This window comes from Salvelinus namaycush, chromosome 21 (genome assembly GCF_016432855.1).
Source record: "Salvelinus namaycush isolate Seneca chromosome 21, SaNama_1.0, whole genome shotgun sequence".
Lineage (NCBI taxonomy): Eukaryota > Metazoa > Chordata > Actinopteri > Salmoniformes > Salmonidae > Salvelinus > Salvelinus namaycush.
Genome location: NC_052327.1, coordinates 2,968,537 through 2,993,542, shown reverse-complemented (window position 1 = coordinate 2,993,542; position 25,006 = coordinate 2,968,537). Strand labels below are relative to the sequence as shown.

Here is a 25,006-nt window from a genome sequence, read left to right as displayed (position 1 = left end):
CAGTGGGTGGGATATCAATGCTAGGGTCCACATTATTACATAGCAGAACTAAACTGTAGAACTAAAACATGACAGTGTCTTTGCATACAACAACCATAGGCTGCTCTGGGTTATTAAGTTAGATAGGAACCGTATAAAAAGTTAGACCAATATTTGACTTAATGGTCAGCCTTACCAGGCAAATGATTTGGGGGGGGCTCAGCATGACAGTGTGAAAAGGGTACACGTGTTTTAGATCCTTCGAAGTGAACCCCAACATGAGTAATTTTTTGGCAAACCAGACTATTTTTATTGTGCTAATTTACATAAAATTCGACAGATAAAAGAACAGATGGTCTATTGTTGAAAATGAAAGTAATCTGAAAACTACAGCATATCATACAATTCAAAGTGCATTTAGTCAAAGTTAATTTAAAAAGAGACCTGTCTACATACTTGATAAGTACATTTCTGATTAGTAAAAAAAAAAAATTCTATCACTTGTTTCTAATTCACAACCTTTATATAAATCGAAAGGGTAAAGACATTGATCTCTTAGAACAGCTGAAAACTTGAAATAAAACAGAAAATAAACAACTAAGCGAAGCAAGAGAAAAACAGTTACATTTTCCTTTCGACGCCTTTGAATAGAAACACGCAGTAGAGTGACACATTCAAACATGAACATACAGACACTGTACAGGGGCTTAGGGGAGTCTTGAGAAACAATGCACATGATCGAGTGACCGTCATGGTTCTGCTCATTAGGCACCAAACAGAAGAACGGACTAGAATTTTCCTTATCCGTTGCGAAAACTTTGAAAACGTCGTCTATTGAGTGTCATAATAAGCACGACACAGCTCAAGGAAGACTGAAGGATCACCCTGAACAGCTAACGTGGAAAGCCGTTTCTCAATTGTTCCAGATGCCAATGGGAGCAATATTGACAGAATAGTCGAGATAAAAAAAGTAGGGTGACAGGGAGCACAAGCCAGGGTCACCTGCTCACCACATTCAGCATTGATGCAGTTGGATATGGAACAAATGGCTGCCATTATTCATTTTAATACAACAAAAATGTAATTCAAGTTGTACCTCTAAAAGGTTTCCAAACCGTTTTGTGCCAACATGAACCCGACCCTGCTTTGAGAAAGTATGCTCCGACTAGATGAACCCTTGTCATTTCCTAAAAGTTTGAGTCTAGGGATGTAACGATTCAGAGACGCATCGGTCCTTGGTTCAAATGTTTAAGATACTTGTGCATCGGTCTGCAGGATCCCAAAGCAATCCAAATTAAGCATGCATCATACATTGGTCAGAAAATCAATTTAAGCAGGAATCGGTCAGAAAACCGATTCAAATCGCAAGTTAACTCATATTTTTTTGTTACTCAAATACCTCTTATCTGTTGTGACAATTGATGCTGCCTCTCCTTCCGTTCAGTAGCCTATCAAACTTTTATGCATGTAACTGTGTATGTGCTGTCATATAACTGTGGCATAGTGCGAGAGACAACTGATCACGCCAACAAAAGGCAGGCGTGTCCCTGTTCTACATCTGTGCACACCTTCAGCACTCAGATGCTTGCACAATGGCTTTCCAATGTCAAATCATTGGCTTTATTAGTTGAGTGACAACCAATGTAATTTGCTGGGTCATTGTTACAAGAACATTGTGCTTTACCGGAGTTGTGTAGCCTACCGGAGTGGACAACTCACATCCAACTCATTCAGATTCTATTTCGAATGTTCAGGTTTTGGTAATTTTGCTTTCAACAGTCAGTGTATTTGGTCATTTTTAAATGAACACGGTAACTTCATAATGGACAGCAATCATTTTTGCGATCAACGGTCCAAACCATTTGCTTTTGAGACTAAATGCCATGTTAATTTCTAAAGACACATATTTATATAGTACTAGCGCAAACATTTTCTTCAAAAATGACAAGTTAATCAGTGGGTGATGGTGATTTCTGATAAAGTGGAGGGGGGGGACAAAAAGCAGAAATTGCCTTCCACACCTAATCTGATAGTGGGGTAGTAGATGCTCAGTCTTCCCTATTGCTCAGCTCAGGTGCCTACACACACGTCGACTGACACACAAACAGCCACTCAGCTTAGAGAAGTCATCCCAACAGCAGCAGATATATCTTTAAAATGGAAAATTAAATGTGTTCATGCAACAACAACAAAAAAATTAAACAAAAAGGCATCATTCCTGCATCGTATCAGAGCCCATGTATCTAGAATCTTTCATGAGAGATGCACATCCCTAGTTGAGACGTATATTTATATCAGAGTGTAAGCTTTCCTTTACAGCGGGACAAGTAGCACAAACTCACACCAGCAACTGTCACACAATGTCAGAACACATACTCTCGAACCTCACGTTTGATACCACTCCAACTTTACAGTACAAAAAAATTCAAATAAATGCAAGAATTAATGTTGGCAGACATTTGCTCCATATCAAACTGAATATTTTCCACGATGGTTATCCAACTAGATGCATGTTTAGGAGATGTTCGAAACAAAACAAATATGTTAGCTCTTTTCATACAATTTTAGGGCACGTCTTTTAGAGAGAAGAGGACAGATCGAGAGAGACAAAAAGACAAATATAAAGAGGAGGAGCTGTACAGAGGGAGAGACTGGGAGAAAGGGAGTGTGTATGGGTGTGGGTGTCCGCAGGGTCAGTAGAGGTCACTAAGACCGGCGGTCTTGCGGGCTTTCTGCATGAGGGCTCGCAGCTGGAACTGCTTTCGGGAGAGCAGACGCACATGCTGTAACAGGAGAGACAGATAGGAAGACAGCGCGTTAGAGAAGACATACGAGGGCACAATGTCTAGTGGCTCCCCATGATCTTTATGAAAAGGTGTGCGTGTAGTGTGTGGTTTATGTGACTGAGTGCGTATATGGTTCACCTGTGAGTGTTTGTATGCGTGTGTCCGTGCATGTCTGCATGCGTGTTTCCCAACCCTCACCTTGAGGAACACCTCCAGGTCTATGACCCCGCGGCGCAGCGCCTCTCCCAGGTAGAAGATGGTGTCCTCAATGGCATTCTCCTCAGCGTACAGGTTGAGGATCTGCTTGTAGAGTGGTGCCGTGGGCACGATTACATCATCGATGTCGTTGTTCTCCGACTGGTTCTCCATCTTCTCCAGCGCCTCGCTCAGCTCCTCGTCCTTACGCTTCAGTAGGTCAATGTTCCTGTCCACCTCCGCCTTCAAAAAAACATATCAGAGGAATAAACACATGAACAGTACACCCCCCCCCCCCCCCCCCCAATGTTCCATTCCACCAAAGAATGAATTAAGCTCTGAAGACAGGTAATACTTGAGAGAACTTGGGGACTCACAGGTTATACTTGATAGAACTGGGGTGAAGAGAGGGGAGAGGCAGAATAATGAAATTAGAATGATTCCATTTCTATGGGCAGAATATTAGTTAGAAAGAGAGAATGAGCAAAGAGGGAATGAAAAAGAGAGCGAAAGAGAATGAGAGAGAGGAATAGAAAAGGACCTAGAGTCAAAGAGGAAAGACAGACAGCATAGAAGAGAAATGTGTTGAATATATCCCCATATCCCCCCTCACCACTTCCTGGTCTAGCCGTGAGACCATCTCCTCCAGTTTCTGGTGTCCTTTCTTCAGGTCCTCCTCGGTCCTCTTGAGCGCGTCCAACTCGGCCTGCGCCCGGTCCATCTCCTCCTTCATCCTCCAACGAAGCTTGTCGCTCACCGCCGAGATCAGCGACGCACGGATGGTGTCCTCGCCAATGGTACCATCCCTACTGGGGCCTGGAGGAGAATTATTAGATTTTAGATTTTTTTTTAACAGCCTGTATTGGCACAATTAAACTTATTTACATAGCAAGTTCAAATGCAAATAAAAGGAGAAGGATGGACAGGACAGGGAGGACAGAAGAGTAAACTAGCAAGACTCTACACTAGGAAATCTGTTCCACACACTATATTTGATAATTTATGCAAAAAGACATTTGCTTTTACACAACATTTACAATCCTTGCATCACAGTGTCCTTGTTTGTGATCTTATATGACCCTTAGGATTTCAGACATAAACAATGGCGGAGGAAATTGGGATGCATTATCTTCGGGATGTTCTCAGATGTATATGGAATGACACCAGCAACATGTTAGATGGCGTTAACGTGACAGAAAGTTATAAAAACATGTTTCAATGCTAATGAGTTCATGTTATTGTGTTGCTACTACCCTAAAAAAAGCTGAAAGACAGTGCCCAAGCTACAGACAAAAGCTTTTTCTTAAGTTTCACTTTCGCTTTCGCCTGGGAAAAGGGCCCACACGCTCTGATGGCTATCTCCAACTCAACATGATGAATCAGAAAAGAGCCACCGCTCACGATCACCCGGTAGGTTGTCCATTGAACTCCAAGAGGCATGGAGAGACAGCATTTAGTTATTATGCCCCCAGCCACTGGAAAAGCCTGCCAGAGAACCTGCGGGGGGCCGAAACTGAGGACATATTTAAAAGAGATCTTAAAACACATCTTTTTAGCTTCGCTTTTCCTTAGGGTGCTTTTAATTCATTCAGTTGTCATTCTTGTTTTATGTATCTTAAGTTTGTTGTGTAGTAAATATTTCAGCTTTTATTTTCATAGTTTTTTTCCCTGTAAAACACATTGCGTTGCATTCCATGTCTGAAATGTGCTGTATAAATAAAGCTTGATTTGATACAGGTGATGGTCAGCCATTAAAGTGTATGGAGGTTATTTTCCTCATAAAACAAACCACAGTGTCAAAGTATTCCACCTAGCAGTCTTATACTCACTATATAACATAATATGAAAACTGACTGTAGTTGTGGAATTTTCCATGGTATTTTCTTTCGTGGAAACAAACTGTTTGCCGTGTTCCGACCTTTCGTCTAGTACTTGAGGAAGTATTAGAAATCTGCTGAAAAGAGAGATGCCTAGATACCATTGCTCTGTACAATATCAGAACTAGCAGGCTGGAGTCAGCAATTTGAATGTTATGATTAATCTCATAGTGAACCTCAAAATTGATTGGGGTGAACTGATTCGGTTGTCAGTTCCAGGGTTGCCATGTTGGCGGTTTCCCATCAAATTGGGCTACTTTGAAAACTGTTGCGGGTGAAAATGACGGTTCCAGATATTTGGGCTACTTCTAAATTTCACCACGGCCGCCAAGGTAGATTAATTTCACTGTTACCTGCTGCTGCTAACTATCAAGCAGTGAGGCAGGCTGTTGCGGAGCCAGTGAGTGGTGGGGAGGGAGGGCCAGAAGGATGTGCGTTTGTGTGTTGAGAGAGCGCTGTAGGCAGCTGAGTGAGTGGACAGCAGCACCAGCATGCACAAACTTCATGACAAGTGATGTGATATCAATGAACTAATAGCACTAGCTAGCTACATCTTTCTCCCTCGTGATAACTCCTCTTGTTGCGAAACATTCAACTAAAAAAAAAGCATTTTGCGTGTCTAGGAAATGTGTGTGAATATAATTTTTTTCCATTTCTTTCCCCATTTTGGGGGGGGGTCTAGTTTTCAGGCCTTGTGGCCAGGTTGAGTGGTCATTGGGCTGTACATTTTTGCTAGACTTGGCAAAACTGGTCAGTTCAGTCAGTCATCCTACTGAGCCCTCCCCAGCTAGCTAGATCATGCTTGTGGCTAGAAACTTCAGTGAGAATTTTAAACTCGTCTGCCAAAGTTCCGTTTTTATCAGAGTAATTGTGAGTGCTCTGCAAGTGGGAGCGAAGGACACCAAGCCGGCAACACAACATGCAGCGCAAACTCTCCCCATTGAGCAGTAGACTATATCCCGGTGATATGCCCGGTGGCAGCAGTGGGAAGCACCTCGATACAACACTGTTGCACTGGTAATACACACCGGCTTATCTACCCTCCGACGTAGCGTTCCTTATAATATTGCTTAAAATTGGGCATATCTCCACCTTCCTCTGTGTACACAGGCCATAAGGTCTCTGGCACAGCCCACACTCCGCAAACTAAACACAAACAGCCAGGGGCAGCTTTGCTAATCGCTATGGAGCACAGCACAGCTAGCAAGGAGAAGGCAGAGGACCATCCACTCCCCTCCTCTGCAACGGAATTGAATGATCAAGGATGAATACAGAGTTGAACAGTAGTACTGGTGCTTTACCGGCAAAGCTAGAGGCTTGCTAACCTACTCCCTGGACCAATAAAGCTAGCTCGCCAGCAAGGTAGCAACAGGTAACTATTTGCAACTGTTGATGTCTTTTCAAGCATAAGAGTAACTAACTACGCAAGCTAGCTACCATTCAGCAGTTTTTCCAACAACCTCATGATGTGAAGAGTAAAGGTTAGGTAGTTAGTAGCTACTGTGCTAGCTAACTTAGCAACAGCTGGAACAACTTAGCTGTAATATTTACAACTATCCCCACTAGATGACCAACATAACAGTTGGCCCTTTTGTAGGGAGCCAAGGAAAGCAACCATTGCCTCTATCAGTGATGAACACTAGCTAGAAAGTGGACCATTACCTTTAAAGCAATATAGCTAACTACAAATATAACTTCTTCCACATTGTTTTGATGAACCGGCTAGAGTAAGGCTGTCATTTGGTCAAATCATGAATCACACACTGAACCAAACGCATTGCCTATCAAACACCTGACAATGTATACATATCATGCAATTCTATTGTATGTTCCTTATTATTTACTGAGCATAATACAAATGTCATCCAGATATTACACTGTTGATGTGTAGAGGGCAAAATGACTATTTAGCATGTATTCTCCTAACAATAACACCAGTGCTCCTTTAACAGAATGTGTGTACTGTAATATAGGTTATAGCCAAGAGGAGGAGGATGCGGTGGTTTGTTAGAGCACAGACATAGTTCTAATTTCAGTGGTGCTCATGGGGATCCCCATAACAATTTAAATGCCAATGTGGCCCCCCTCAAACATATTGTAACATCGGGAACCCTCAGTAGTCAATGTGGGATAGGACCGGAGCGCAGAAGTAGACTATAATGAACATTTGGGCATTCTTTACAATGTAATCATTTGCTTTCGATTAAATTGTTTGCTCAGCTTGAAATTGAAATTGTAGTTGGTTATGTAAACATTAACAGAACAGGCATTAAATGAACAAGACATGAAACTATCTTTTTACTACTTTATGCTGCCGCGCATAATGTCTCCAGAAATGATGAGGGCCTTCCTTGTAAATAAGAATTTGTTCTTAAATGACTTGTCTAGCTAAATAAACAGTAAAAAAATATATATAATAATTAAATAAAAACAATATCCCAGCTGTGATGAAATTTCACCAATCAATCAGGAACCAATATACATAGTCAGTTAGGAAAGCTAAGGCTAGCATTTTCAAACAGAAATTTCCATCCTGTAGCACTAAATCCAAAAAGTTTTGGGACACCGTAAAGTCCATGGAGAATAAGAGCACCTCCTCCCAGCTGCCCACTGCACTGAGGCTAAGAAACACAGTCACCACTGATAAATCTACGATAATCAAGATTTTCAAGAAGCATTTTTCTACGGCTGGCCACGCTTTCCACCTGGCTACCTATACCAACAGCTCTGCACGATCCGCAGCAACTTGCCCAAGCCCCCCCGCTTCTCCTTCACCCAAATCCAGATAGCTGATGTTCTGAAAGAGCTGCAAAATCTGGGCTAGACAATCTGGACCCTCTCTTTCTAAAATGATCCGCCGCCATTGTTGCAACCCCTATTACCAGCCGGTCAAACCTCTCGTATCGTCTGAGATCCCTAAAGATCGGACAGCTGCTGCTCAAGGTCCAAAACAATATCATAACTGCCATTGATAAAAGACAGTACTGTGCAGCCGTCTTCATTGACCTGGCCAAGACTTTCGACTGTCAATCACCGCATTCTTATGGGCAGACTCAACAGCCTTGGTTTCTCAAATGATTGCCTCGCTGGTTCCCCAACTACTTCCCAGACAGAGTTCAGTGTGTCAAATCTGAGGGCCTGTTGTCTGGACCTCTGGCAGTCTCTATGGGGGTGCCACAGGGTTCAATTCACGGGCCGACTCTTCTCTGTACATATCAATAATGTCACTCTTGCTGCTGGTGATTCTCTGATCCACCTCTACGCAGACGACACCATTCTGTATACATCGGGCCCTTCTTTGGACACTTCACAAACCTCCAAACGAGCTTCAATGCCATACAACACTCCAACTGCTCTTAAAATGTTAGTAAAACTAAATGCATGTTCTTCAAATGAATGCTGCCCGCACCCGCCCGCCTAGCAACACTACTCTGGACGGTTCGGAATATGTGGACAACTATAAATACCTAGGTGTCTGGTTAGACTGTAAACTCTCCTTCCAGACTCACATTAAGCATCTACAATCCACAATTAAATCTAGAATCGGCTTTGTTTTTTTGCAACAAAACCTCCACTCATGCTGCCAAACATACCCTCCCGCCTGACTAGCATCACTACTCTAGATGGTTCTGACTTAGAATATGTGGACAACTACAAATACCTAGGTGTCTGGTTTGACTGTAAACTCTCCTTCCAGACTCACATTAAGCATCTCCAATCCAAAATTGGAGAATCGGCTTCCTATTTCGCAACAAAGCCTACATCACTCATGTGGCCTAACATACCCTCATAAAACTGACCATCCTACCGATCCTTGACTTCGGCGATGTCATTTACAAAATAGCCTCCAACACTCTACTCAGCAAACTGGATGTAGTCTATCACAGTGCCATCCGTTGTCACCAAAGCCCCATATACTACCCACCACTGCAACCTGTATGCTCTCGTTGACTGGCCCTCGCTACATATTTGTCGCCAAACCCACTGGCTCCAGGTCATCTATAAGTCTTTGCTAGGTAAAGCCCTGCCTTATCTCAGCTCACTGGTCACCATAGCTCCACCCAACCGTAGCACACACTCCAGCAGGTATATTTCACTGGTCATCCCCAAAGCCAACACCTACTTTGGCTGCCTTTCCTTCCAGTTCTCTGCTGCCAATGACTGGAACGAATTGTAAAAATCTCTGAAGCTAGACATATTGCCCTCACTAACCTTAAGCATCAGTTGTCAGAGCAGCTTACCGATCACTGTACCTGTACACAGCCCATCTGTAAATAGCACACCCAACTACCTCATCCCCATATTGTTATTTATTTTTTGCTCTTTTGCACCCCAGTATCTCTACTTGCGCATCATCATCTGCACATCTATCACTCCAGTGTTAATGCTAAATTGTAATTATTTCAACACTATGGCCTATTTATTGTCTTACCTCCCTAATCTTACTACATTTGCACACACTGTATATAGATTTTTCTATTGTTATTGACTGTACGTTTGTTTATGTGTAACTCTGTTGTTGTTTATGTTGCACTGCTTTGCTTTATCTTGGTCAGGTCGCAGTTGTAAATGAGAACTTGTTCTCAACTGGCCTACCTGGTTAAATAAAGGTGAGAAAAAATGTTTGCTATCCAGCTAATGTTCGCTAGGTGACATAAGCCATGAAACTAGCCCCTGATCAGTTGTTCGACTAACGTGCCTTGTCAGGTTGCTTACTATCGCCAAGTGAGCGGCAGTAGCTCATCCAAATAATATTAGCTCTTTTCTCACTCACTGTTTCAACGCCAGCCCATCCAACAGCTCCAGATCGAACAAAGTGCATTACGGAGAGCAGTAACCCGTTGCACCAGGTTGGAAACAGGACGCAAGGAGCCCGCACATGTACATGTTTTGTAGGTGCTTCCAAATGAACTAAAGCTAACGACCGTACAGTATGAAGATAGGCAGAAACTCCCATAGAAATCCCAGATAACGCTTGTAGGCGACGTCAGAGAGACCAGTTGGCTAGCTAAGCTCATGCACAGAAATACGTCATCAGTACTAATGGTCATTTCGCGCTGAATTGCGCATGTGCAGGCAGTCAAATCAAAAGCTATCACTCCAATAGCGTTTGACGAAAATTAAAACATGTCAATTTACCCTAACCTTGAGAAAGTGAGAATAGTAAAACTAAAGACATTGGCTCGAATTTACGTTGTGCTTAAGATTGTGAAAATTAACAACTAAGGAAGAATTTCTCCCTTCTTTCATTCACTTCTCAAACCTGGTCTGCTTGGTCTGTTTCGCAAGCATTCCCCGGAAGTCTTGCGATGTTGCAGCTCTGGGTTTAGAAACTGTGCTAAAGCCATCCCTCACAAGACTTGTATAGTCAGATATAAATGTACGTCATTTTATCATGAAACACACAGCATAGATGCGGAAAAATACCAAGTTAATAACTCCGGATTTCCCTGTTCAAACCCAAATATATCATACTATCATACATACTGTATTAATCAATGACTTATTGACTTAAATCGTTGTGCAACATCACGGGTAGGCTCAGGGAAGCATCTTTCAGCTGGAAAAAGTGGATTTTTGTTGGTGTGGGCGTTTAAGTAGCACCATGCTGGTGTTGTTGCCAGCTAGCCAGAATAAACTAACTAGCTAGGGCTCATCAGGACAACTGACTAAACCGAATCCATTAGTCTACACTTAACTCTCAGCTACGCGACACATCAATTTGGGCACCAGGCCTGTCCATATAGCCTATCCCCTTTCACCCCTCCTCTACCCCTGGTCTAAATAAAGTAGTAGGACAACATTTCCATAAAACACTGATATTTATAGAGAAGTGTATGAGTAAACTGGTCATAGATTAGCACATAAGGGTAAATGTCAACCCAGAGGTTAAAAATAGCTGTGTCTGCGCTAAAGGGGGTTGTGACCACCACACCCCTTGACCTTTCGTCACCCGAGTCTGGTTACAGGGGCGACATTTCAGAGGCGACCAGGCAGTGAGGTCACAGAGGGGAACAGACCCCAGCCAGAATGCTATGAGGTCAGGGTCAATTAAAGGTCAACAGAATGTCAGGCGGTATATGCTTCTTAATAAAACCCATTTGAAATAAGCCATTACACTTTGTTTATAAATCATGGCATTTCATTATTATTCAGGTTATTACCTTATACATATCAATCGACAAATTAAGAAATGCCAGGTTGGAGAGGCTCTGTTGCATTAACATATTGACAACAATAACGCATGACAACATTGTTATTATTAAAAAAAAAAAAAAAAAGATATGCCTATCTTGTCCTTGTCTGTTGGCTTTTCTGCAAAATCAAAAATTCAATCTCATTTCGACAATCAAAACCACTCTAAGACCAATGGTGTCCTCCAACTTTTCCCGAAATAGTTGCATAAAGTCAAACCCTTCTACTGCGGTCATTCGATGGCAGTGGCATTAGCGTATGTTCTTCAAAGAGAGGATGCACTAATTAAATAATGTAGCCTAAGCTACTGAAAACAGGCCTTTTACAAGATGAAATCATGACAGGAGGGTTTGATTCTTATTATAAGAGATGGAGTCCAGACTTGCTACTTTCACACGCACACCCCGTAAAAATGACTCGTCATTCAGCGTGTTGGACACAAGAGCTAAAAAGTATTCTTCCCTTAAAACGTATTAGAAAACCTAGGCCTACCTTCGGCTTCCCGAAAGTAGGCTATAAGAATGAATTGACAAGGAAAGTATGAAGGGGAAACAGCTATGCAATATTTGAAGGTGAAATTGACAATCATTCAAATGGATACAAAACACACACAACATGTCCATAGCCTATTTATCAACGTTGATTAGTCTATAAATTAAGAAAATATACTGTCGTTCTGAATGCACAACACAACTGCTGACTACTGTTGTCAGCGGTTGTGGTAAATCGTTGAGGTCTGTAGTCGTGTGGTGGTGGTTCAGTAGTTTGTAATTATGAGTGTTCTGCACATTTTAAAGTTGGTTTGTAGTGTGTATCTTAAAAAGTAGATGTACGAACAGCAGTGTTTCAAAAATGGCATATTTTGGTCACCATAGACCTCCATGTAAAAATAGTTCAGCATGTTTAAGTGCTTATATTTCAAAAAAGTATTACGAGTATCAAAAACAAAAATGTAAGCAACTCAAGTTAGACCTCTGCATGTTATAAGGTTGTAAGTGTAGGTTGAGTAAAAGCTGTAGGAGTAGTGGTGGGAATAATACATTGAAGAAAAATATAAAACGCAACATGTAAAGTGTTGGTCCCAAGTTTCATGAGCTGAAATAAAAGACCCCCCCCCCAAAAAATGTAATGAGCGCTAAAAGCTTATATCTCAAAACGTGATCACATACCTGTTAGTGAGCATTTGTTCTTTGCCAAAATAATCCACCCCCCACCGGTGTGATTAGCATCGCTGAGGGTTTAGAGCTTAATTAAGGTAGTCAGCTCGTACAAGTATTTAGGACTATGGCTAGACAGTACACTGTCCTCTCAGCACATATCCAAGCTGCAGGCTAAGGTTAAATCTAGACTTGGTTTCCTCTATTGTAATCGCTCCTCTTTCACCCCAGCTACGAAACTAACCCCGACTCAGACCACCATCCTACGCATGCTAGATTACAGAGACGTAATTTATACAGTGCCTTCAGAAAGTACTCACACACCTTGACTTTTTGTTACGTTACAGCCTTATTCTAAAATTGATTAAATTGTGTTTTTTCCTCATCAATCTATACACAACATCCCATAATGACAAAGCAAAAACAGGTTTTTGGAACTTTTTGCAAATTTCTAAAATAAAAACTCTATCACATTTACATAGGTATTCTGACCCTTTACCTCAGTACTTTGTTGAAGCATCTTTAGCGGCGATTACAGCTTTGAGTCTTCTTGGGTATGACGCTACAAGCTTGGCACACCTGTATTTGGGGAGTTTCTCCCATTCTTCTCTGCAGATCCTCTCTAACTCGGTCAAGTTGGATGGGGAGCGTCGCTGCACAGCTATTTTCAGGTCTCTCCAGAGATGGTCGATCGGGTTCAAGTCTGGTCTCTGGCTGGGCCACTCAAGGACATTCAGAGAATTGTCCTTTAGCCACTCCTGCATTGTCTTGGCTGTGTGCTTACGGTCATTGTACTGTTGGAAGGTGAACCTTCGCCCCAGACTGAGGTCCTGAGCACTCTGGAACAGGTTTTCGTCAAGGATCTATCTGCACTTTGCTCCGTTCATCTTTCTCTCAATCCTGACTAGTCTCCCAGTCCCAGCTGCTGAAAAACATCCCCACAGCATGATGCTGCCACCACGCTTCACCATAGGGATGGTGCCATGTTTCCCCCAGATGTGACGCTTGGCATTCAGGCTTGAAGAGACCAGAGAATTTTGTTTCTCATGGTCAGAGTCCTTTAGGTGCCTTTTGGCAAACTCCAAGCGGGCTGTCGTGTGCCATTTAGTGAGGAGTGGCTTCCGTCTGGCCACTCTACAATAAAGACCTGATTGGTGGAGTGCTGCAGAGATGGGAGAACCTTCCAGAACCTACCATCTCCAGAGGAACTCTGGAGTTCTGTCAGAGTGACCATCGGGTTCTTGGTCACCTCCCTGACCAAGGCCCTTATCCCCTGATTGTGCAGTTTGGCCGGGCAGCCAGCTATAGGAAAGGGTCTGAATACTTGCGCACATAAGGTGTTTCTTTTAATACATTTGCACACAAAAAATGTAAACTGTTTTTGCTTGGTCATTATGGAGTATTGTGTTTAGATTGATGAGGAAAATAAGGCCGTAACGTAACAAAATGTGGAAAAGGTCAAGGGGTCTGAATACTTTTTGAATGCACTGTATATCTTGATTACTTAAGAATTCAACCCCCAGAGCCAATACATGTTAGGCTTACCTTTGGTAGTGATTATAGCTGTGAGTCTTTCTGTGTCAGTCTAAGAGCTTAGCACAACTGAATTTTACAATAACAGCATATTATCCTTTTTAAAATAATTCAAGCTCTGTCAAGTGGGTTGTTGATCATTGCTAGACAGCCATTTTCACGTCTCGCCATAGATTTAAGACGATTTAAGTCAAAACTGTAACTAGGCCACTCAGGAACATTCAATGTGAACTTGGTAAGCAATCCAATGTATATTTGGCCTTGAGTTAAGTTATTTTCTGAATTGATCTCCCAGTGTCTGTTGGAAAGCAGAAAACCAGGTTTTCCTCTAGGATTTTGCCAGTGCTTAGCTCCATTACATTTATTTTCCTCCCAAAATAAATAAATAAACTTTGTCATTGCCGATGACAAGCATACCCATAACATGATGCAGCCACCACCTTGCTTGAAAATATGAAGAGTGGTACTCATTAGTGCCTTATTGCAAACAGGATGCATGTTTGGAATATTGTTATGCTGTACAGGCGACCTTTTCACTGTCATTTAGGTTATTATTGTGGAGTAACTACAATGTTATTGATCGATCCTCAGTTCTCTCCTATCACAGCCATTCAACTCTGTAACTGTTTTAAAAGGCACCTTTGGCCTCATGTTGAAATCCCTGAGGTTTACTTCCTCTCCGGCAACTAGTATTCCCGAGTGGCGCAGCGGTCTAAGGCACTGCATTGCAGTGCTAGATGCGTCACTACAGACCATAGAGCAGTACACAATTGGCCCAGAGTCGTTCGAGTTAGGGGAGGGTTTGGCCGGGGTAGGCCGTCATTGTAAATAAGAATTTGCTCTTAACCGACTTGTCGAGTTATAAATATTTAATAAAAAATAAGTTAGGAATGACACCTGAAGCTTGTAATGCCTGGGTGTATTGATACACCGTCCAAAGTATAATGAATCACTTCAACATGCTCAAAGGGATATTCAATGTCTGTTTTGTTTTTTTACCCATTTACCAATAGGTGCCCTTTCCAAAGCATTGGAAAACCTCCCTGGTCTTTGTGCTTGAATCTGTGTTTGAAATTCACTGCTCGGCTGAGGGACGTTGCAGATGATAGCACAGCTGATTCAAATAATCAACTCATCAGCAAGCTTTGATTATTTGAATCAGCTGTCTAGTGCTAAAGAAAAAAACATACCGTGCTCCCAGGGGGGGACACTCTTCCAATCATGGACACTCTTCCTGACACTTGAGGCTGCTTCGCGTGATTGTTGTGTGCCTTTTTTGCCCTTTGTGCTGTTGTCTGTGCCTAACATTGTTTGTACTATGTTTGTGCTGCTACCATGTTGTGCTGCTGCCATGTGTTACTACAGTGTTGTCATGTTGTTGCCACCATGTTATGTGGTAATGTTGTATTGCTGCCATGTTGTTGTCTTAGGTCTGATGTGGTGTCAATCATAATGTGTGTTTTGTCCTAAATGTTTTATCCCAGCCCCCAACCCTGCAGGAGGCCTTTTGCCTCTTGGTAGGCAGTCATTGTATATAATAATAATTTGTTCATAATTGACTTACATACAAAAAAGTTAAATAAAAACACGTCCCGGGAATCGAACCCACTATCCTGGCATTGCAAGCGCCATGCTCTACCAAATGAACTACAGAGGATCACCATATGGGTAGTTGACAAGTGCACACTTCAGGAAAAACTATAGAAAATTGAGATGCAAAGCCAGAAGGGAGTTCCAACCCTCCAAGAGCCCAAACATATAAATAATGTACTGTTCTCTACATTACTATCATAAACTATTATTGTCTGTAGAGATAGCCTTGAATTGTATATCTTGTCTCATACAATCATTGGATCCTGTAGGTGCTGGGTAGAGATATGAGGGGGAGACGGTCTTGACCCACTCCTTAGATCTTTTGGAAGAACGCCCAGAATATGTTATATAAGTTAAGAATGGAGACGGTGCCGGTCACATGTAGGAACCAACCCTATGAACCATGCCTATGTAGCTATTTTTTGTATAGCCGTATATAAGAGAACGGAACTGCCCCGGTAGAGCTCCTGACAGACGTGTTCCTCTTGATGCTTTAAGTTTGTTAGAACCTCTCCGGCTTACTGATAAAAAAGGATACATTTAATAATGACCTCAGGGGTCTCTGGTGGTAATTTCCACAACACTATAGGTAAGAGTTCAGGTGGGCCTTCTTGCATCAGCAAACAAAGGAAATGAGGGGTGCTCAACAATGACAAAAATCACAAGAAGGCCTTATCAAGAAAAACTTCCAAATGTACTAAATTGAGGCAGAAAGGTGTTGGAGCACTCAAAATGTATACTCTACCTTACTGGGCTGAACTATACTCTACTGTATTGTACTTCACTGAACTATCATGTACTGAACTATACTAGAGTTTACTTGTTGTTTCCCCATTTAAACTGGTCCTTGGTCTGAGTCTCAGAAAGTCTGTCTGGGGCTGGATCTAAAAGGATTCGGTCTTGACTTCATCTCTGGTACTCACACCAATTTTATACTTTTGAATCCATCTGGGTAGCGGACAACCACACACTTCAGGAAACATTATAGAGTATTGAGATGCATGGCCAGCAGGGGACTCTACTCCCTCCAAGAGCGACTTGAAATGTCAAGCCCAACCTAACTCAATTTCCTTGGCTCACAGCGGTCATGACGTTTAAGATATTAACTTAATTTATAATGAATTGAAAGATCTTGGTCTATAAATGCTTTATAACTTAATATATAATGAATTGAAAGATCTTGGTCTATAAATGCTGTATAACAAGTTTGAGAATTTGGTTTAGGGGTTTCTGAGGAGATGTTTATTTTTATTTTTAATTACAACCTTTTCAAAATGCCAGATGATCCATCATGGTGATGTCATCAGTCCTAAATGCAAATGTGTCCATTGGGTAGAGAGGAACCTCTGTATCAAATTCAGAGACTAGGTCAAATGAGAAGGTAGGGCTGACTTAAAAAAAAAAAATGTTTATTGCGCCACCGTGTGGCTGCCACGAGTAACCAGATGTATTCGTGCACCAATTTAAGCAATCCCACCAAGTTGTCTCTGTAGGTCTTACCATTTAAGAACTATAGCACTCCAAAAATTGAAAAACAATAATAATGCTTACAATTATAATAGGTTTCCAGCCAAATGTTCCCTAATTATTTGGCCCACTGAACAAATTTTAAGCAGAAACTTGAACATTGTGAGAATTTTGTGCAACTTCCGGTGCAGGTTTACAGTGAACCTTACAGTTGTGGCTATTTGTGCAGAATGTAGGCCTACCAACAAAGACAATGGAGCAAATCCCATAACATTTTCACTTAGAAATCAAAACTATGATACAGCCATGACTAACAGTAGTAGGGAGGGGGTGAGGATGACCACACACCATAGCAGTCACTATGTGGTGTTCAATGCAGGCCTACATTGCATGAGACTTAACTTTTTTACATTATGAAGGGCTTGACATTAATTAATGATTTTTTACTTGGGTCTGTAACACCATGTGCCAAATAGGTGACTGTAAATTGCATTGTATGATGCAAGAAACCACTTCACAAAATAAAATGTATTATTACTATACAGAGAATAAGACAAAGTAGGCTACCGTAAGTAGGCTAGCCTGTCTCAAAATACAACACTGCCCCTTTAATTAAGACGAATGGCTTTTCAAAGACCGCTTAAAATGTAGCCGACATGTTTGTGCTCTGCAGGAGGCACCTATACTTATCGATAACAAGGCTAATAACTAGCCAACTAGCAAAGAATATGAATAAATGTGCACAAGCGTGGCTCCGGCCTCTGATCTGAAAAGCGCATGAGCTACCCCCGCCAATAGAATCCTACTCCATTGTGCACTGGCTCTGCCTGCAACAAAATCAGACTCAATCTTGCAAAGTTAGATTTGTTTTGGTTTGTTGCATTGAAAAGGGGCTGATATAATGTTGATTTCGATCACAGAAAAAAACATTGATCTATATGGTGCAAACTAATGGGGCGAACTCAGTGAAGTACAATCTCTTGCGTCTCTGCGCAGCATTGCATTTATTCAGCGCGGCAGTACCGGAGGAACTGCGCACTCACAAGCAGCTTAGAGGGAACACCTAATAAGTAATTGAAGTATGAAGTATGCTTCAAAAGCTCACTCACAAAAAACGTTTTTTACGGATATTGTCAGGGCGGTCTTCATCCATAACCTTCGGTTACACGTCACAAACCTAACATTGCAATACAAGGCAGTGTTGGGACTTCATAATGGTGTCCAATATAGTGTATAGAAAACTTTTGTGATTCTCCTAGGGGTGTGTGCATTTTTCCCTTTGATAGTTCAATAGCTCCGATCAAGCCAGGCCTTGAGATTACAATATCCAGAAGGCAATGCCGTGTGATACATACCCACAGTGGAGGCAGGAATCTGGTTAGTGTAGTGTGTAGTACCAGCTGTGGCAGGATACGAGTTTGCACTAGGGTACTGGTACCCCGGATAGCCACTGGAGAGAAAACAACAAACCCTGCATCATCAACCAACAGCCATCTGTTAATCAAAGCTGGAAATCTTTTGAACTATATGGGGCACTGTAAGAGAAGGAACTGCTTCACTCATTTGTTTATTGAGTGTGATGATTCCACCAGACAGACATGCTTATGTGGCTGTGTTGCTTATGTAAACCCAAAGACAAACATGTCAGAACTGGTTTGATGAGATTGAGAGGGACTGGCTGTGAGAGGCAGAGTGTTAGAGGAAATTGTGGCCTTGAAGACGGACATCTTACCCAGGGGTGGGGTTTGGTCCGTACGAGGAGATCGCTGGCATACCTGGCATGTAGGATGCTGTGGATGGGAGGGAGGGATTGACAGTGTGAGGGTCAGATTACACATTGAACATATCATCTCAGTTTTCCATCTTTCACAATGTGCGTGGATACCATCTGGGGTCCAATAGGAGGTACTGCACGTGTTTGCAAGAACGATTCAGGGCAACATTTTAGTAGTGCAGAAGAATTACAAAGTGCAAAAATGACCATAAACCTCATTATAATCTGGAGGCATGATTCAATTTGAAACATTTAACAATGTTCGAGACGACGATGTATTGCTCAGTTAAAAGTCGCTTGCTTATAATGCAGTTAAAGAAACGTTTGAATTTCAATTACAATGCAAGATGACGTTAACAGTGTTTTTGCACTATGAAAATGGCGCCCAAAGTCTCACGTATTATATGGAGAAACAGAGTTCATGTTTATGCAGAGACAAAATTCCCGTTATTACAATGACCGACCTATCCATACAGTGAAAATAACCGACTAATGCGATCCATACTGCAGTGTTTCAAAAATCATTCCTCGAAGACACCCAGACGTTTCACAACTATGTTGTAGGCCTGAACTAGCACACCCGATACAACTAGTTGAGGGCTTGATTAGTTGACAAGTTGAAACAGGAATGCTAGATCTGGAATAGAAACAATGTCAGACTGAACGGGTAACTTACGGTTGGGGGGTCCTGCAGCCTGGAAGGCCTGGTAGGGGGCCTGTGTGGTGGGGCGGGAGAACACAGGGGGCTCCTCCCCAAACACCACGATCATCACCTGGATCAGACCATACAGGTCCGACTGGGGCTGGGAGGAAGAGAAATCAACAGAAGTACAACATAACTTTATTGTCCATATGGAAATGGACAACTGTGACAGGCTTCACCTCATACAGATAACATGAGCTCATTTCATCACGCTGTTAAAGTAGGGCTAACATTCCCCCTAGTGGCACTGGTGCCACTAACCTTGATGGTACCAGCCCATGATTTGTAGGGCACTATAAAAAAATGTTTAAAAAACAAATCACAAACAACTAAATTGGATGTTCTACATCCACAACAATACTTAAACCACATCGGGAGACAACTTTTGAGGTCTGGGAAATTATTTTGAAATGTAGATTTTTGGGCTTAGTTTACTTCCAGTGTGCACCTAGCAAGAGGCTGCTGTCTAGCAGAGTTTTTTATGATATTCTGCCAGGTAAGCATATCCTACTTAGTAGTCATCATTTAATTTAAGTTTTTGGAAAAGCCTTTTCATCTACACAAAGTGGTAGACATGCGCACCGCACATAGACAGTGGAAATTCTTGTTGCCTCTTCAGAAAGTTGCAGGAAATACAAATAACTGATGCATTCTGTTCATGTCTTATGATGAACTTGAGCAAATTAATAAATGTTCAATACATTTAGTTGATTCCCTACTTAGTTCAATACGTTTGAATATTGTTGAATTCCATTTTAAAATGTCTAGATTCCATCCGCGTTCTCTGCATCACAGATTTTATAGGGCCCTAGATTGTGACACCCCAAAACATATTTTACTGTGTCACACAATAAAATACATTTGACTCATCTTAGAAAGTCATTCGCAATGCTTTATTAAGAAGGATGTTAACCGTTACATCAGTTAGCAGGCGAAAATACATTTGACCTGTCATGCTAATCGATCTATAGGTTAATTTGCATGATTTGGGGGAATTTAATTGCCGCATGTATATTTCTGTTAGTCCTCATGCATTTTATTTCACACACACAGCATACATAGCCTAGTTTGAGGAACAGAATAGCCTACCACATGTCAGACAGCAAGAGTATCTCCTCAAAAAGCCTCTAGGCCACTGGAGTGAAACCTGCTTTTGTAAGCCCAGTCATTTCGCAACAAATAACAATGCTAAACACAATTGCGTGTTAAAAACTTGTAGCCACGATTAAAAAGAAGCTATTTTTATTTCTCAATCTCAACTCACAGCACGCTTCTCATTCACCATTCGAAACCATGCCAATATATCATCCAAACACCGGCTTCGAGGGCATTATCACTTTCATACAACAATTTATTCATACTATTTCATCCTTCCATGAGATATAGTCCTGACACAAATCTAAGGTTGCTACTCAAGCCGGCTGGTAGTTGTCTATCGGTTCGGTTGCCAAAGACGCGACTCAGTCTTTCAGTTCTGTATCTATGGACACGACCCAGTCTAAAATGTTCCATTGCCATACTGGCTGGCAACGTTCTCATAGTCACGACAAACAGTGCAGCCAGAAAAACAGCAAAGTGGCTGAATTTGCGGTTGTTCAAGCAGATTTCAAGTGACATTTATTTGGATGCATCCATAACAATGAACTAATGAGGCGCGATTTAACCAGGCACAGAAACTGTGCTCTCGTCAGGTCACTGTTGTTCATAGGAGCTACCCAAAGACACAGCTAACACAATCCCTTCAAACTAAAGCTGGAAAGACAGCAAACTTGCTCCATTTCATTTTGATTTTCCTGTTGTTTTCTATTGACATTTCTTTGTATACATCCAGAAAAATAATGCCAGCTGATTAATTATTTCAATTGTATGAGAAATGCTGCCTGCCTATTCCCGACTCCTGCCACAGTCATTACTATGGACAGCTGGAGATCGAATAGCAATATTGAAACAATGTTGCAAATGTTGCAGAGATAGACTGCAAGGTTTATACAAATTTCCGCTGTTTAAAACGAAATGTTAGTCTAAAAGAAATGTGAGATAATGTCTAGATGCTTTTTATAGTGGAGATCAAGTTGATAAATTGCCTGGCTGGGCTGATGAGACAGTGGATTGCGCAGTGAGAGGGAACAGAGAAAATAGGCTTTTCAAAGTCAGATTTAACCTGTGGTAACTTCTGGAATAAACACTGGCTGGAATGGATTAGACCCACCCGTTGTATAATAGGCTATAGCCTTTTGACTGTAATAAGATAGGCTTGCTATTGTTGCATGTTTGGATTAAGCTCATAATGAAAAATGTCCAGCCCTTGTATGCATACTATCATAGAGGAAGAGGCAAAGTGAGAGGTTTCACTCTCGCCAAAATCTGTCCAAATTATTGGGCCTGCCTTCCCGCCTTGGGACGACTCGCATTGTTAGGGCGGAAACATAAGCATCTCGTCATTATATACAGATCTCAGAGTACTTTCTGTTGGTCACATAGTTTTACTGTCTGGAAAAAATTTAGCCGTTTGTTGACGAGTTAATGAGGGTCAGTTTGTCGGAAGCAAAATGTACATCCTATTCAGAAGTGTAATAGACTACGGACATGATATTCAAGAAAAACATTACATTAACACACGTGTCAAATTCATTCCACGGACGGCCGAGCGTCTGCAGATTACTAGGCCCTCCATTGAATGAGTTTGACACCCTTGATCTAAAAAGTCCAAGCAGGAATGCAAGATTCCAAAATATTTTTATATGTAAACCTAATCCAGTGATTGTCATGAATTTTCAGTTGACACTTTGGCTATTTTTGTTATGTTACTGTCAAAACAGGGCACGTAAAATCTTTACGTGCACTAATATTATGTATAGGCCAAATTGAATTGGTACTAGTTCAGCACCCAAGGAAGTGGAAACGCAAAACACATTAGCTAGATCGCTAACTCTAAATATAACACCTACTGCTAGTGGCCATGTATTAATCTAAGAGTAAATGTAACATCTCCAAAAAACGTTGCAATGACGCCTAGTGCACTCACAATGGCCGATGCGCAAAGTTGTGAGCTCCGTACTTCAAACCCATATTAGATATCTTAAGAAAAATTGTTACTACAGAACACTGAGACACTCCTCTCTTTAATATAGGCAACTAGTTGCTTCCAAAGTTGTGTTTTCCCCGCAATTGCATTTTTAAATGTTATACAATCACGAGGGGTACACAAGGGGGTTGAGAGAGTGCGAGGGGCTTGCTCATTACAGCAGCCGGCCCCAGCGAAACAGGTAGGCACACAGCAGCAGGTCAGAAACTTATTACAGGAGTTTCTGTAATAAGGATAATGAGGATAATGCACTTTTACTGTTTAAAAAAAATTTGGTTTGGTTTTATCCGCCCCCAAAAAATGGGAAGTTTCGAGGTAACCAGGTAGAATGTGCAGCTCGCACCAGTGCAACCAATTTAAAATAGTAATGGGGGGGTCACTGGAAAGTCCCAGCCCTAACTAAAAATGTAACTCGCAAGCCAAGTTAAAGGGTTGCAAGTCCTGTTAAAGGGGCAATCTGCGATTGCTACATAAAATGTTAGGCATTCAAATGAATGATATACCCTTCGATTCTTGAAGAACATAACTCATGAGTTATGCTCCCAAGTGGCGCAGCGGTATAAGGCACGGCATCTCAGTGCAAGAGGCATCACGACAGTCCCTGGTTCGAATCCAGGCTGTATCACATCCGGGGGGTGATTGGGAGTCCCATAGGGCGGCGCACAATTGGCCCAGCGTCGTCCGGGTTTGGCCATCATTGTAAACAAGATTATGTTCTTAACTGACTTGTCTAGTTAAATAAAGGTTAAATAAAAAAATTAGCTTAGTTCAACTGTCATACCCCATCACAAACCAAAATATGCTTGCTAGTTTTACTCCAATGTTTGTAAACAACGTAATTGTAAACTAACACTGTATAGACTAAACTATAATTTTTACATCATGGATGTTCAGTCCTTGCACCCAGTGGTCGGTTTATGAATTTGAGTGGTTACAATTGTGTGCCAATTGGCCCAGCGTCGTCTGGGTTAGGGTTTGCCCGGAGTATGCCGTCATTGTAAATAAGAATTTCTTCTTAACAGACTTGCCTAGTTAAATAAATGTTCAATAAATCAATACTCAAGGCCCATCCCTCAGCTTTTGCCCAAAACAGTGGTGGGGTGGACTATTATTGTTTGAACTGTATATTGCCCCTTTAAAGCAGTCCAACATTAATTTTGTGTGAAATCCATCAGAAACTAGGTACAGAGACATTGGTTCAGTAATAAATGAAGAGTAATACAGTGTGCGTCCCAAAAAAATTCACGCGCAAAAAAACAGAGGTATAATATAGCCAATGCTAAAACACTGACATGTTTCCACTCGTGCAGATAGGGCAGGTAGATCTTGCCGTTGGCGTCAATGTGTTTGCCTGTCTTGATCATCATGGCACTGGTGGGCTTCACAAAACAGATGGGAGGGTTGTATGGGTAGGTGTCCAGCAGCCATAGACACACTGGGATGTTATATACGTTTCCTAGAAGACAAGAGTATAATATATATATATATATATAAAAATAAGGCTTTGTGAAACAGACAGTTCACTTGAGAAGAAAATTGCTCAAATAACAAATACTTTAATAGACAAAATCATAGAACACAACAGAAAATGTTTTGCAACAGACAATGGAAATGTGTGTTTCTTATTGGACAAGTCCAGGTAGTCCCGCTCTGTTTGGTGCCTACGAACACAACCCTTGTCATTACTTTTTTGTCAGATGATAGTGACATACACCCAAACTTATCCTACCTCTGTAGCTGACTGGCACTGTTCCTGTTAAGTTCACCAGAGTTCTAGTGGAGCCATCATTGAACACTGAGGACAGAAAATATCACTCAATAAAACAAAATCAGACAAACATACAATAACACATAGATCAAGTTTTGTGATATGGGCCACTGCGGTGAACCATGTACTGTACACATTCTTACCATATGAATCCATAACAGGCTTCAGGTCCTTGTACTGGGAGATGACGTTGGTTATCTCACGAACAGTCAGGTCCCTGTATTTGTATTGCTGAACAGTGGACATAGTGATTAATATTGCTGAATGTCAATGTCTTAACACTGATTGGTTCAGCCAGGTACCTAAGGTTAGTTAGTTATCTGGCTAGAAAACACTAGCTAGTTAACGTATGCTTATAGTTAGATAACGTTATCAAACATACGTTATAAATCAGGTCTAACTCTAACACTAGTTATTTGGTAACCGAGATAGTTATAGTTAGACAAATATTTGTAGGGCTAGCTAACATTAGCTAGTTAGCGCGCTTAGCTAGCTGAAAGGCTAACACTGTTAATAAAAACAATTGTTTAGCTAACGTTAGGTAAAATCGTTGCTTACCTTGAGCATTTTCTTCAATGCGCCTTCGTTGACAACTGCCATGATTGATGGTGTATTATGATGTACTTCAGATGAACTACCTAGGTTTAGCTAACTACTGTAACGTTAACGTTGTTTATTTGAAAACGACAACTTGCTAGCGTGAGCTGGCCCTCGGCGTATGATTCCGGTCAAAGACAATACTAATTTCGACACGAAGAGTAGCGTGTATAATTGTTCTGTTAAGCTAAACGTTAACTGTTTATAAATATATTTCTGAAGACACAAAGGTAACGCAATAATCAGAAATAGCGATGAGATTCAAGGATCACAGCTGTGAGTAACAGCGTCTCGTCA

General features: G+C 41.5%; 1 protein-coding gene across 1 annotated transcript; it reads right to left on the bottom strand.

Moving 5' to 3' along the window:
- Positions 1-262: 262 nt before the first annotated feature.
- On the bottom strand, positions 263-25,006 carry tsg101a (tumor susceptibility 101a). The gene is made up of 10 exons (XM_039017054.1): positions 24,671-25,006; positions 24,256-24,343; positions 24,074-24,139; positions 23,637-23,800; positions 19,233-19,359; positions 18,515-18,572; positions 18,138-18,232; positions 3,574-3,776; positions 2,964-3,203; positions 263-2,762 (listed from the first exon to the last, which is right to left on the bottom strand). The coding sequence occupies exons 1-10, from the start codon at positions 24,710-24,712 to the stop codon at positions 2,673-2,675; spliced, it is 1,173 nt and encodes a 390-aa protein (XP_038872982.1). The 5' UTR covers positions 24,713-25,006; the 3' UTR covers positions 263-2,672.

Excerpts from the sequence above, each read along its gene's own strand:
- tsg101a (XM_039017054.1), bottom strand. The coding sequence starts at position 24,712 with ATGGCAGTTGTCAACGAAGGCGCATTGAAGAAAATGCTCAAG. Across the intron at positions 3,204-3,573 it reads CACGGCTAGACCAGGAAGTG|GCGGAGGTGGACAGGAACAT; the intron begins GTGAGGGGGGAT and ends GTTTTTTTGAAG. Across the intron at positions 2,763-2,963 it reads ACCTGGAGGTGTTCCTCAAG|CATGTGCGTCTGCTCTCCCG; the intron begins GTGAGGGTTGGG and ends CTCCTGTTACAG.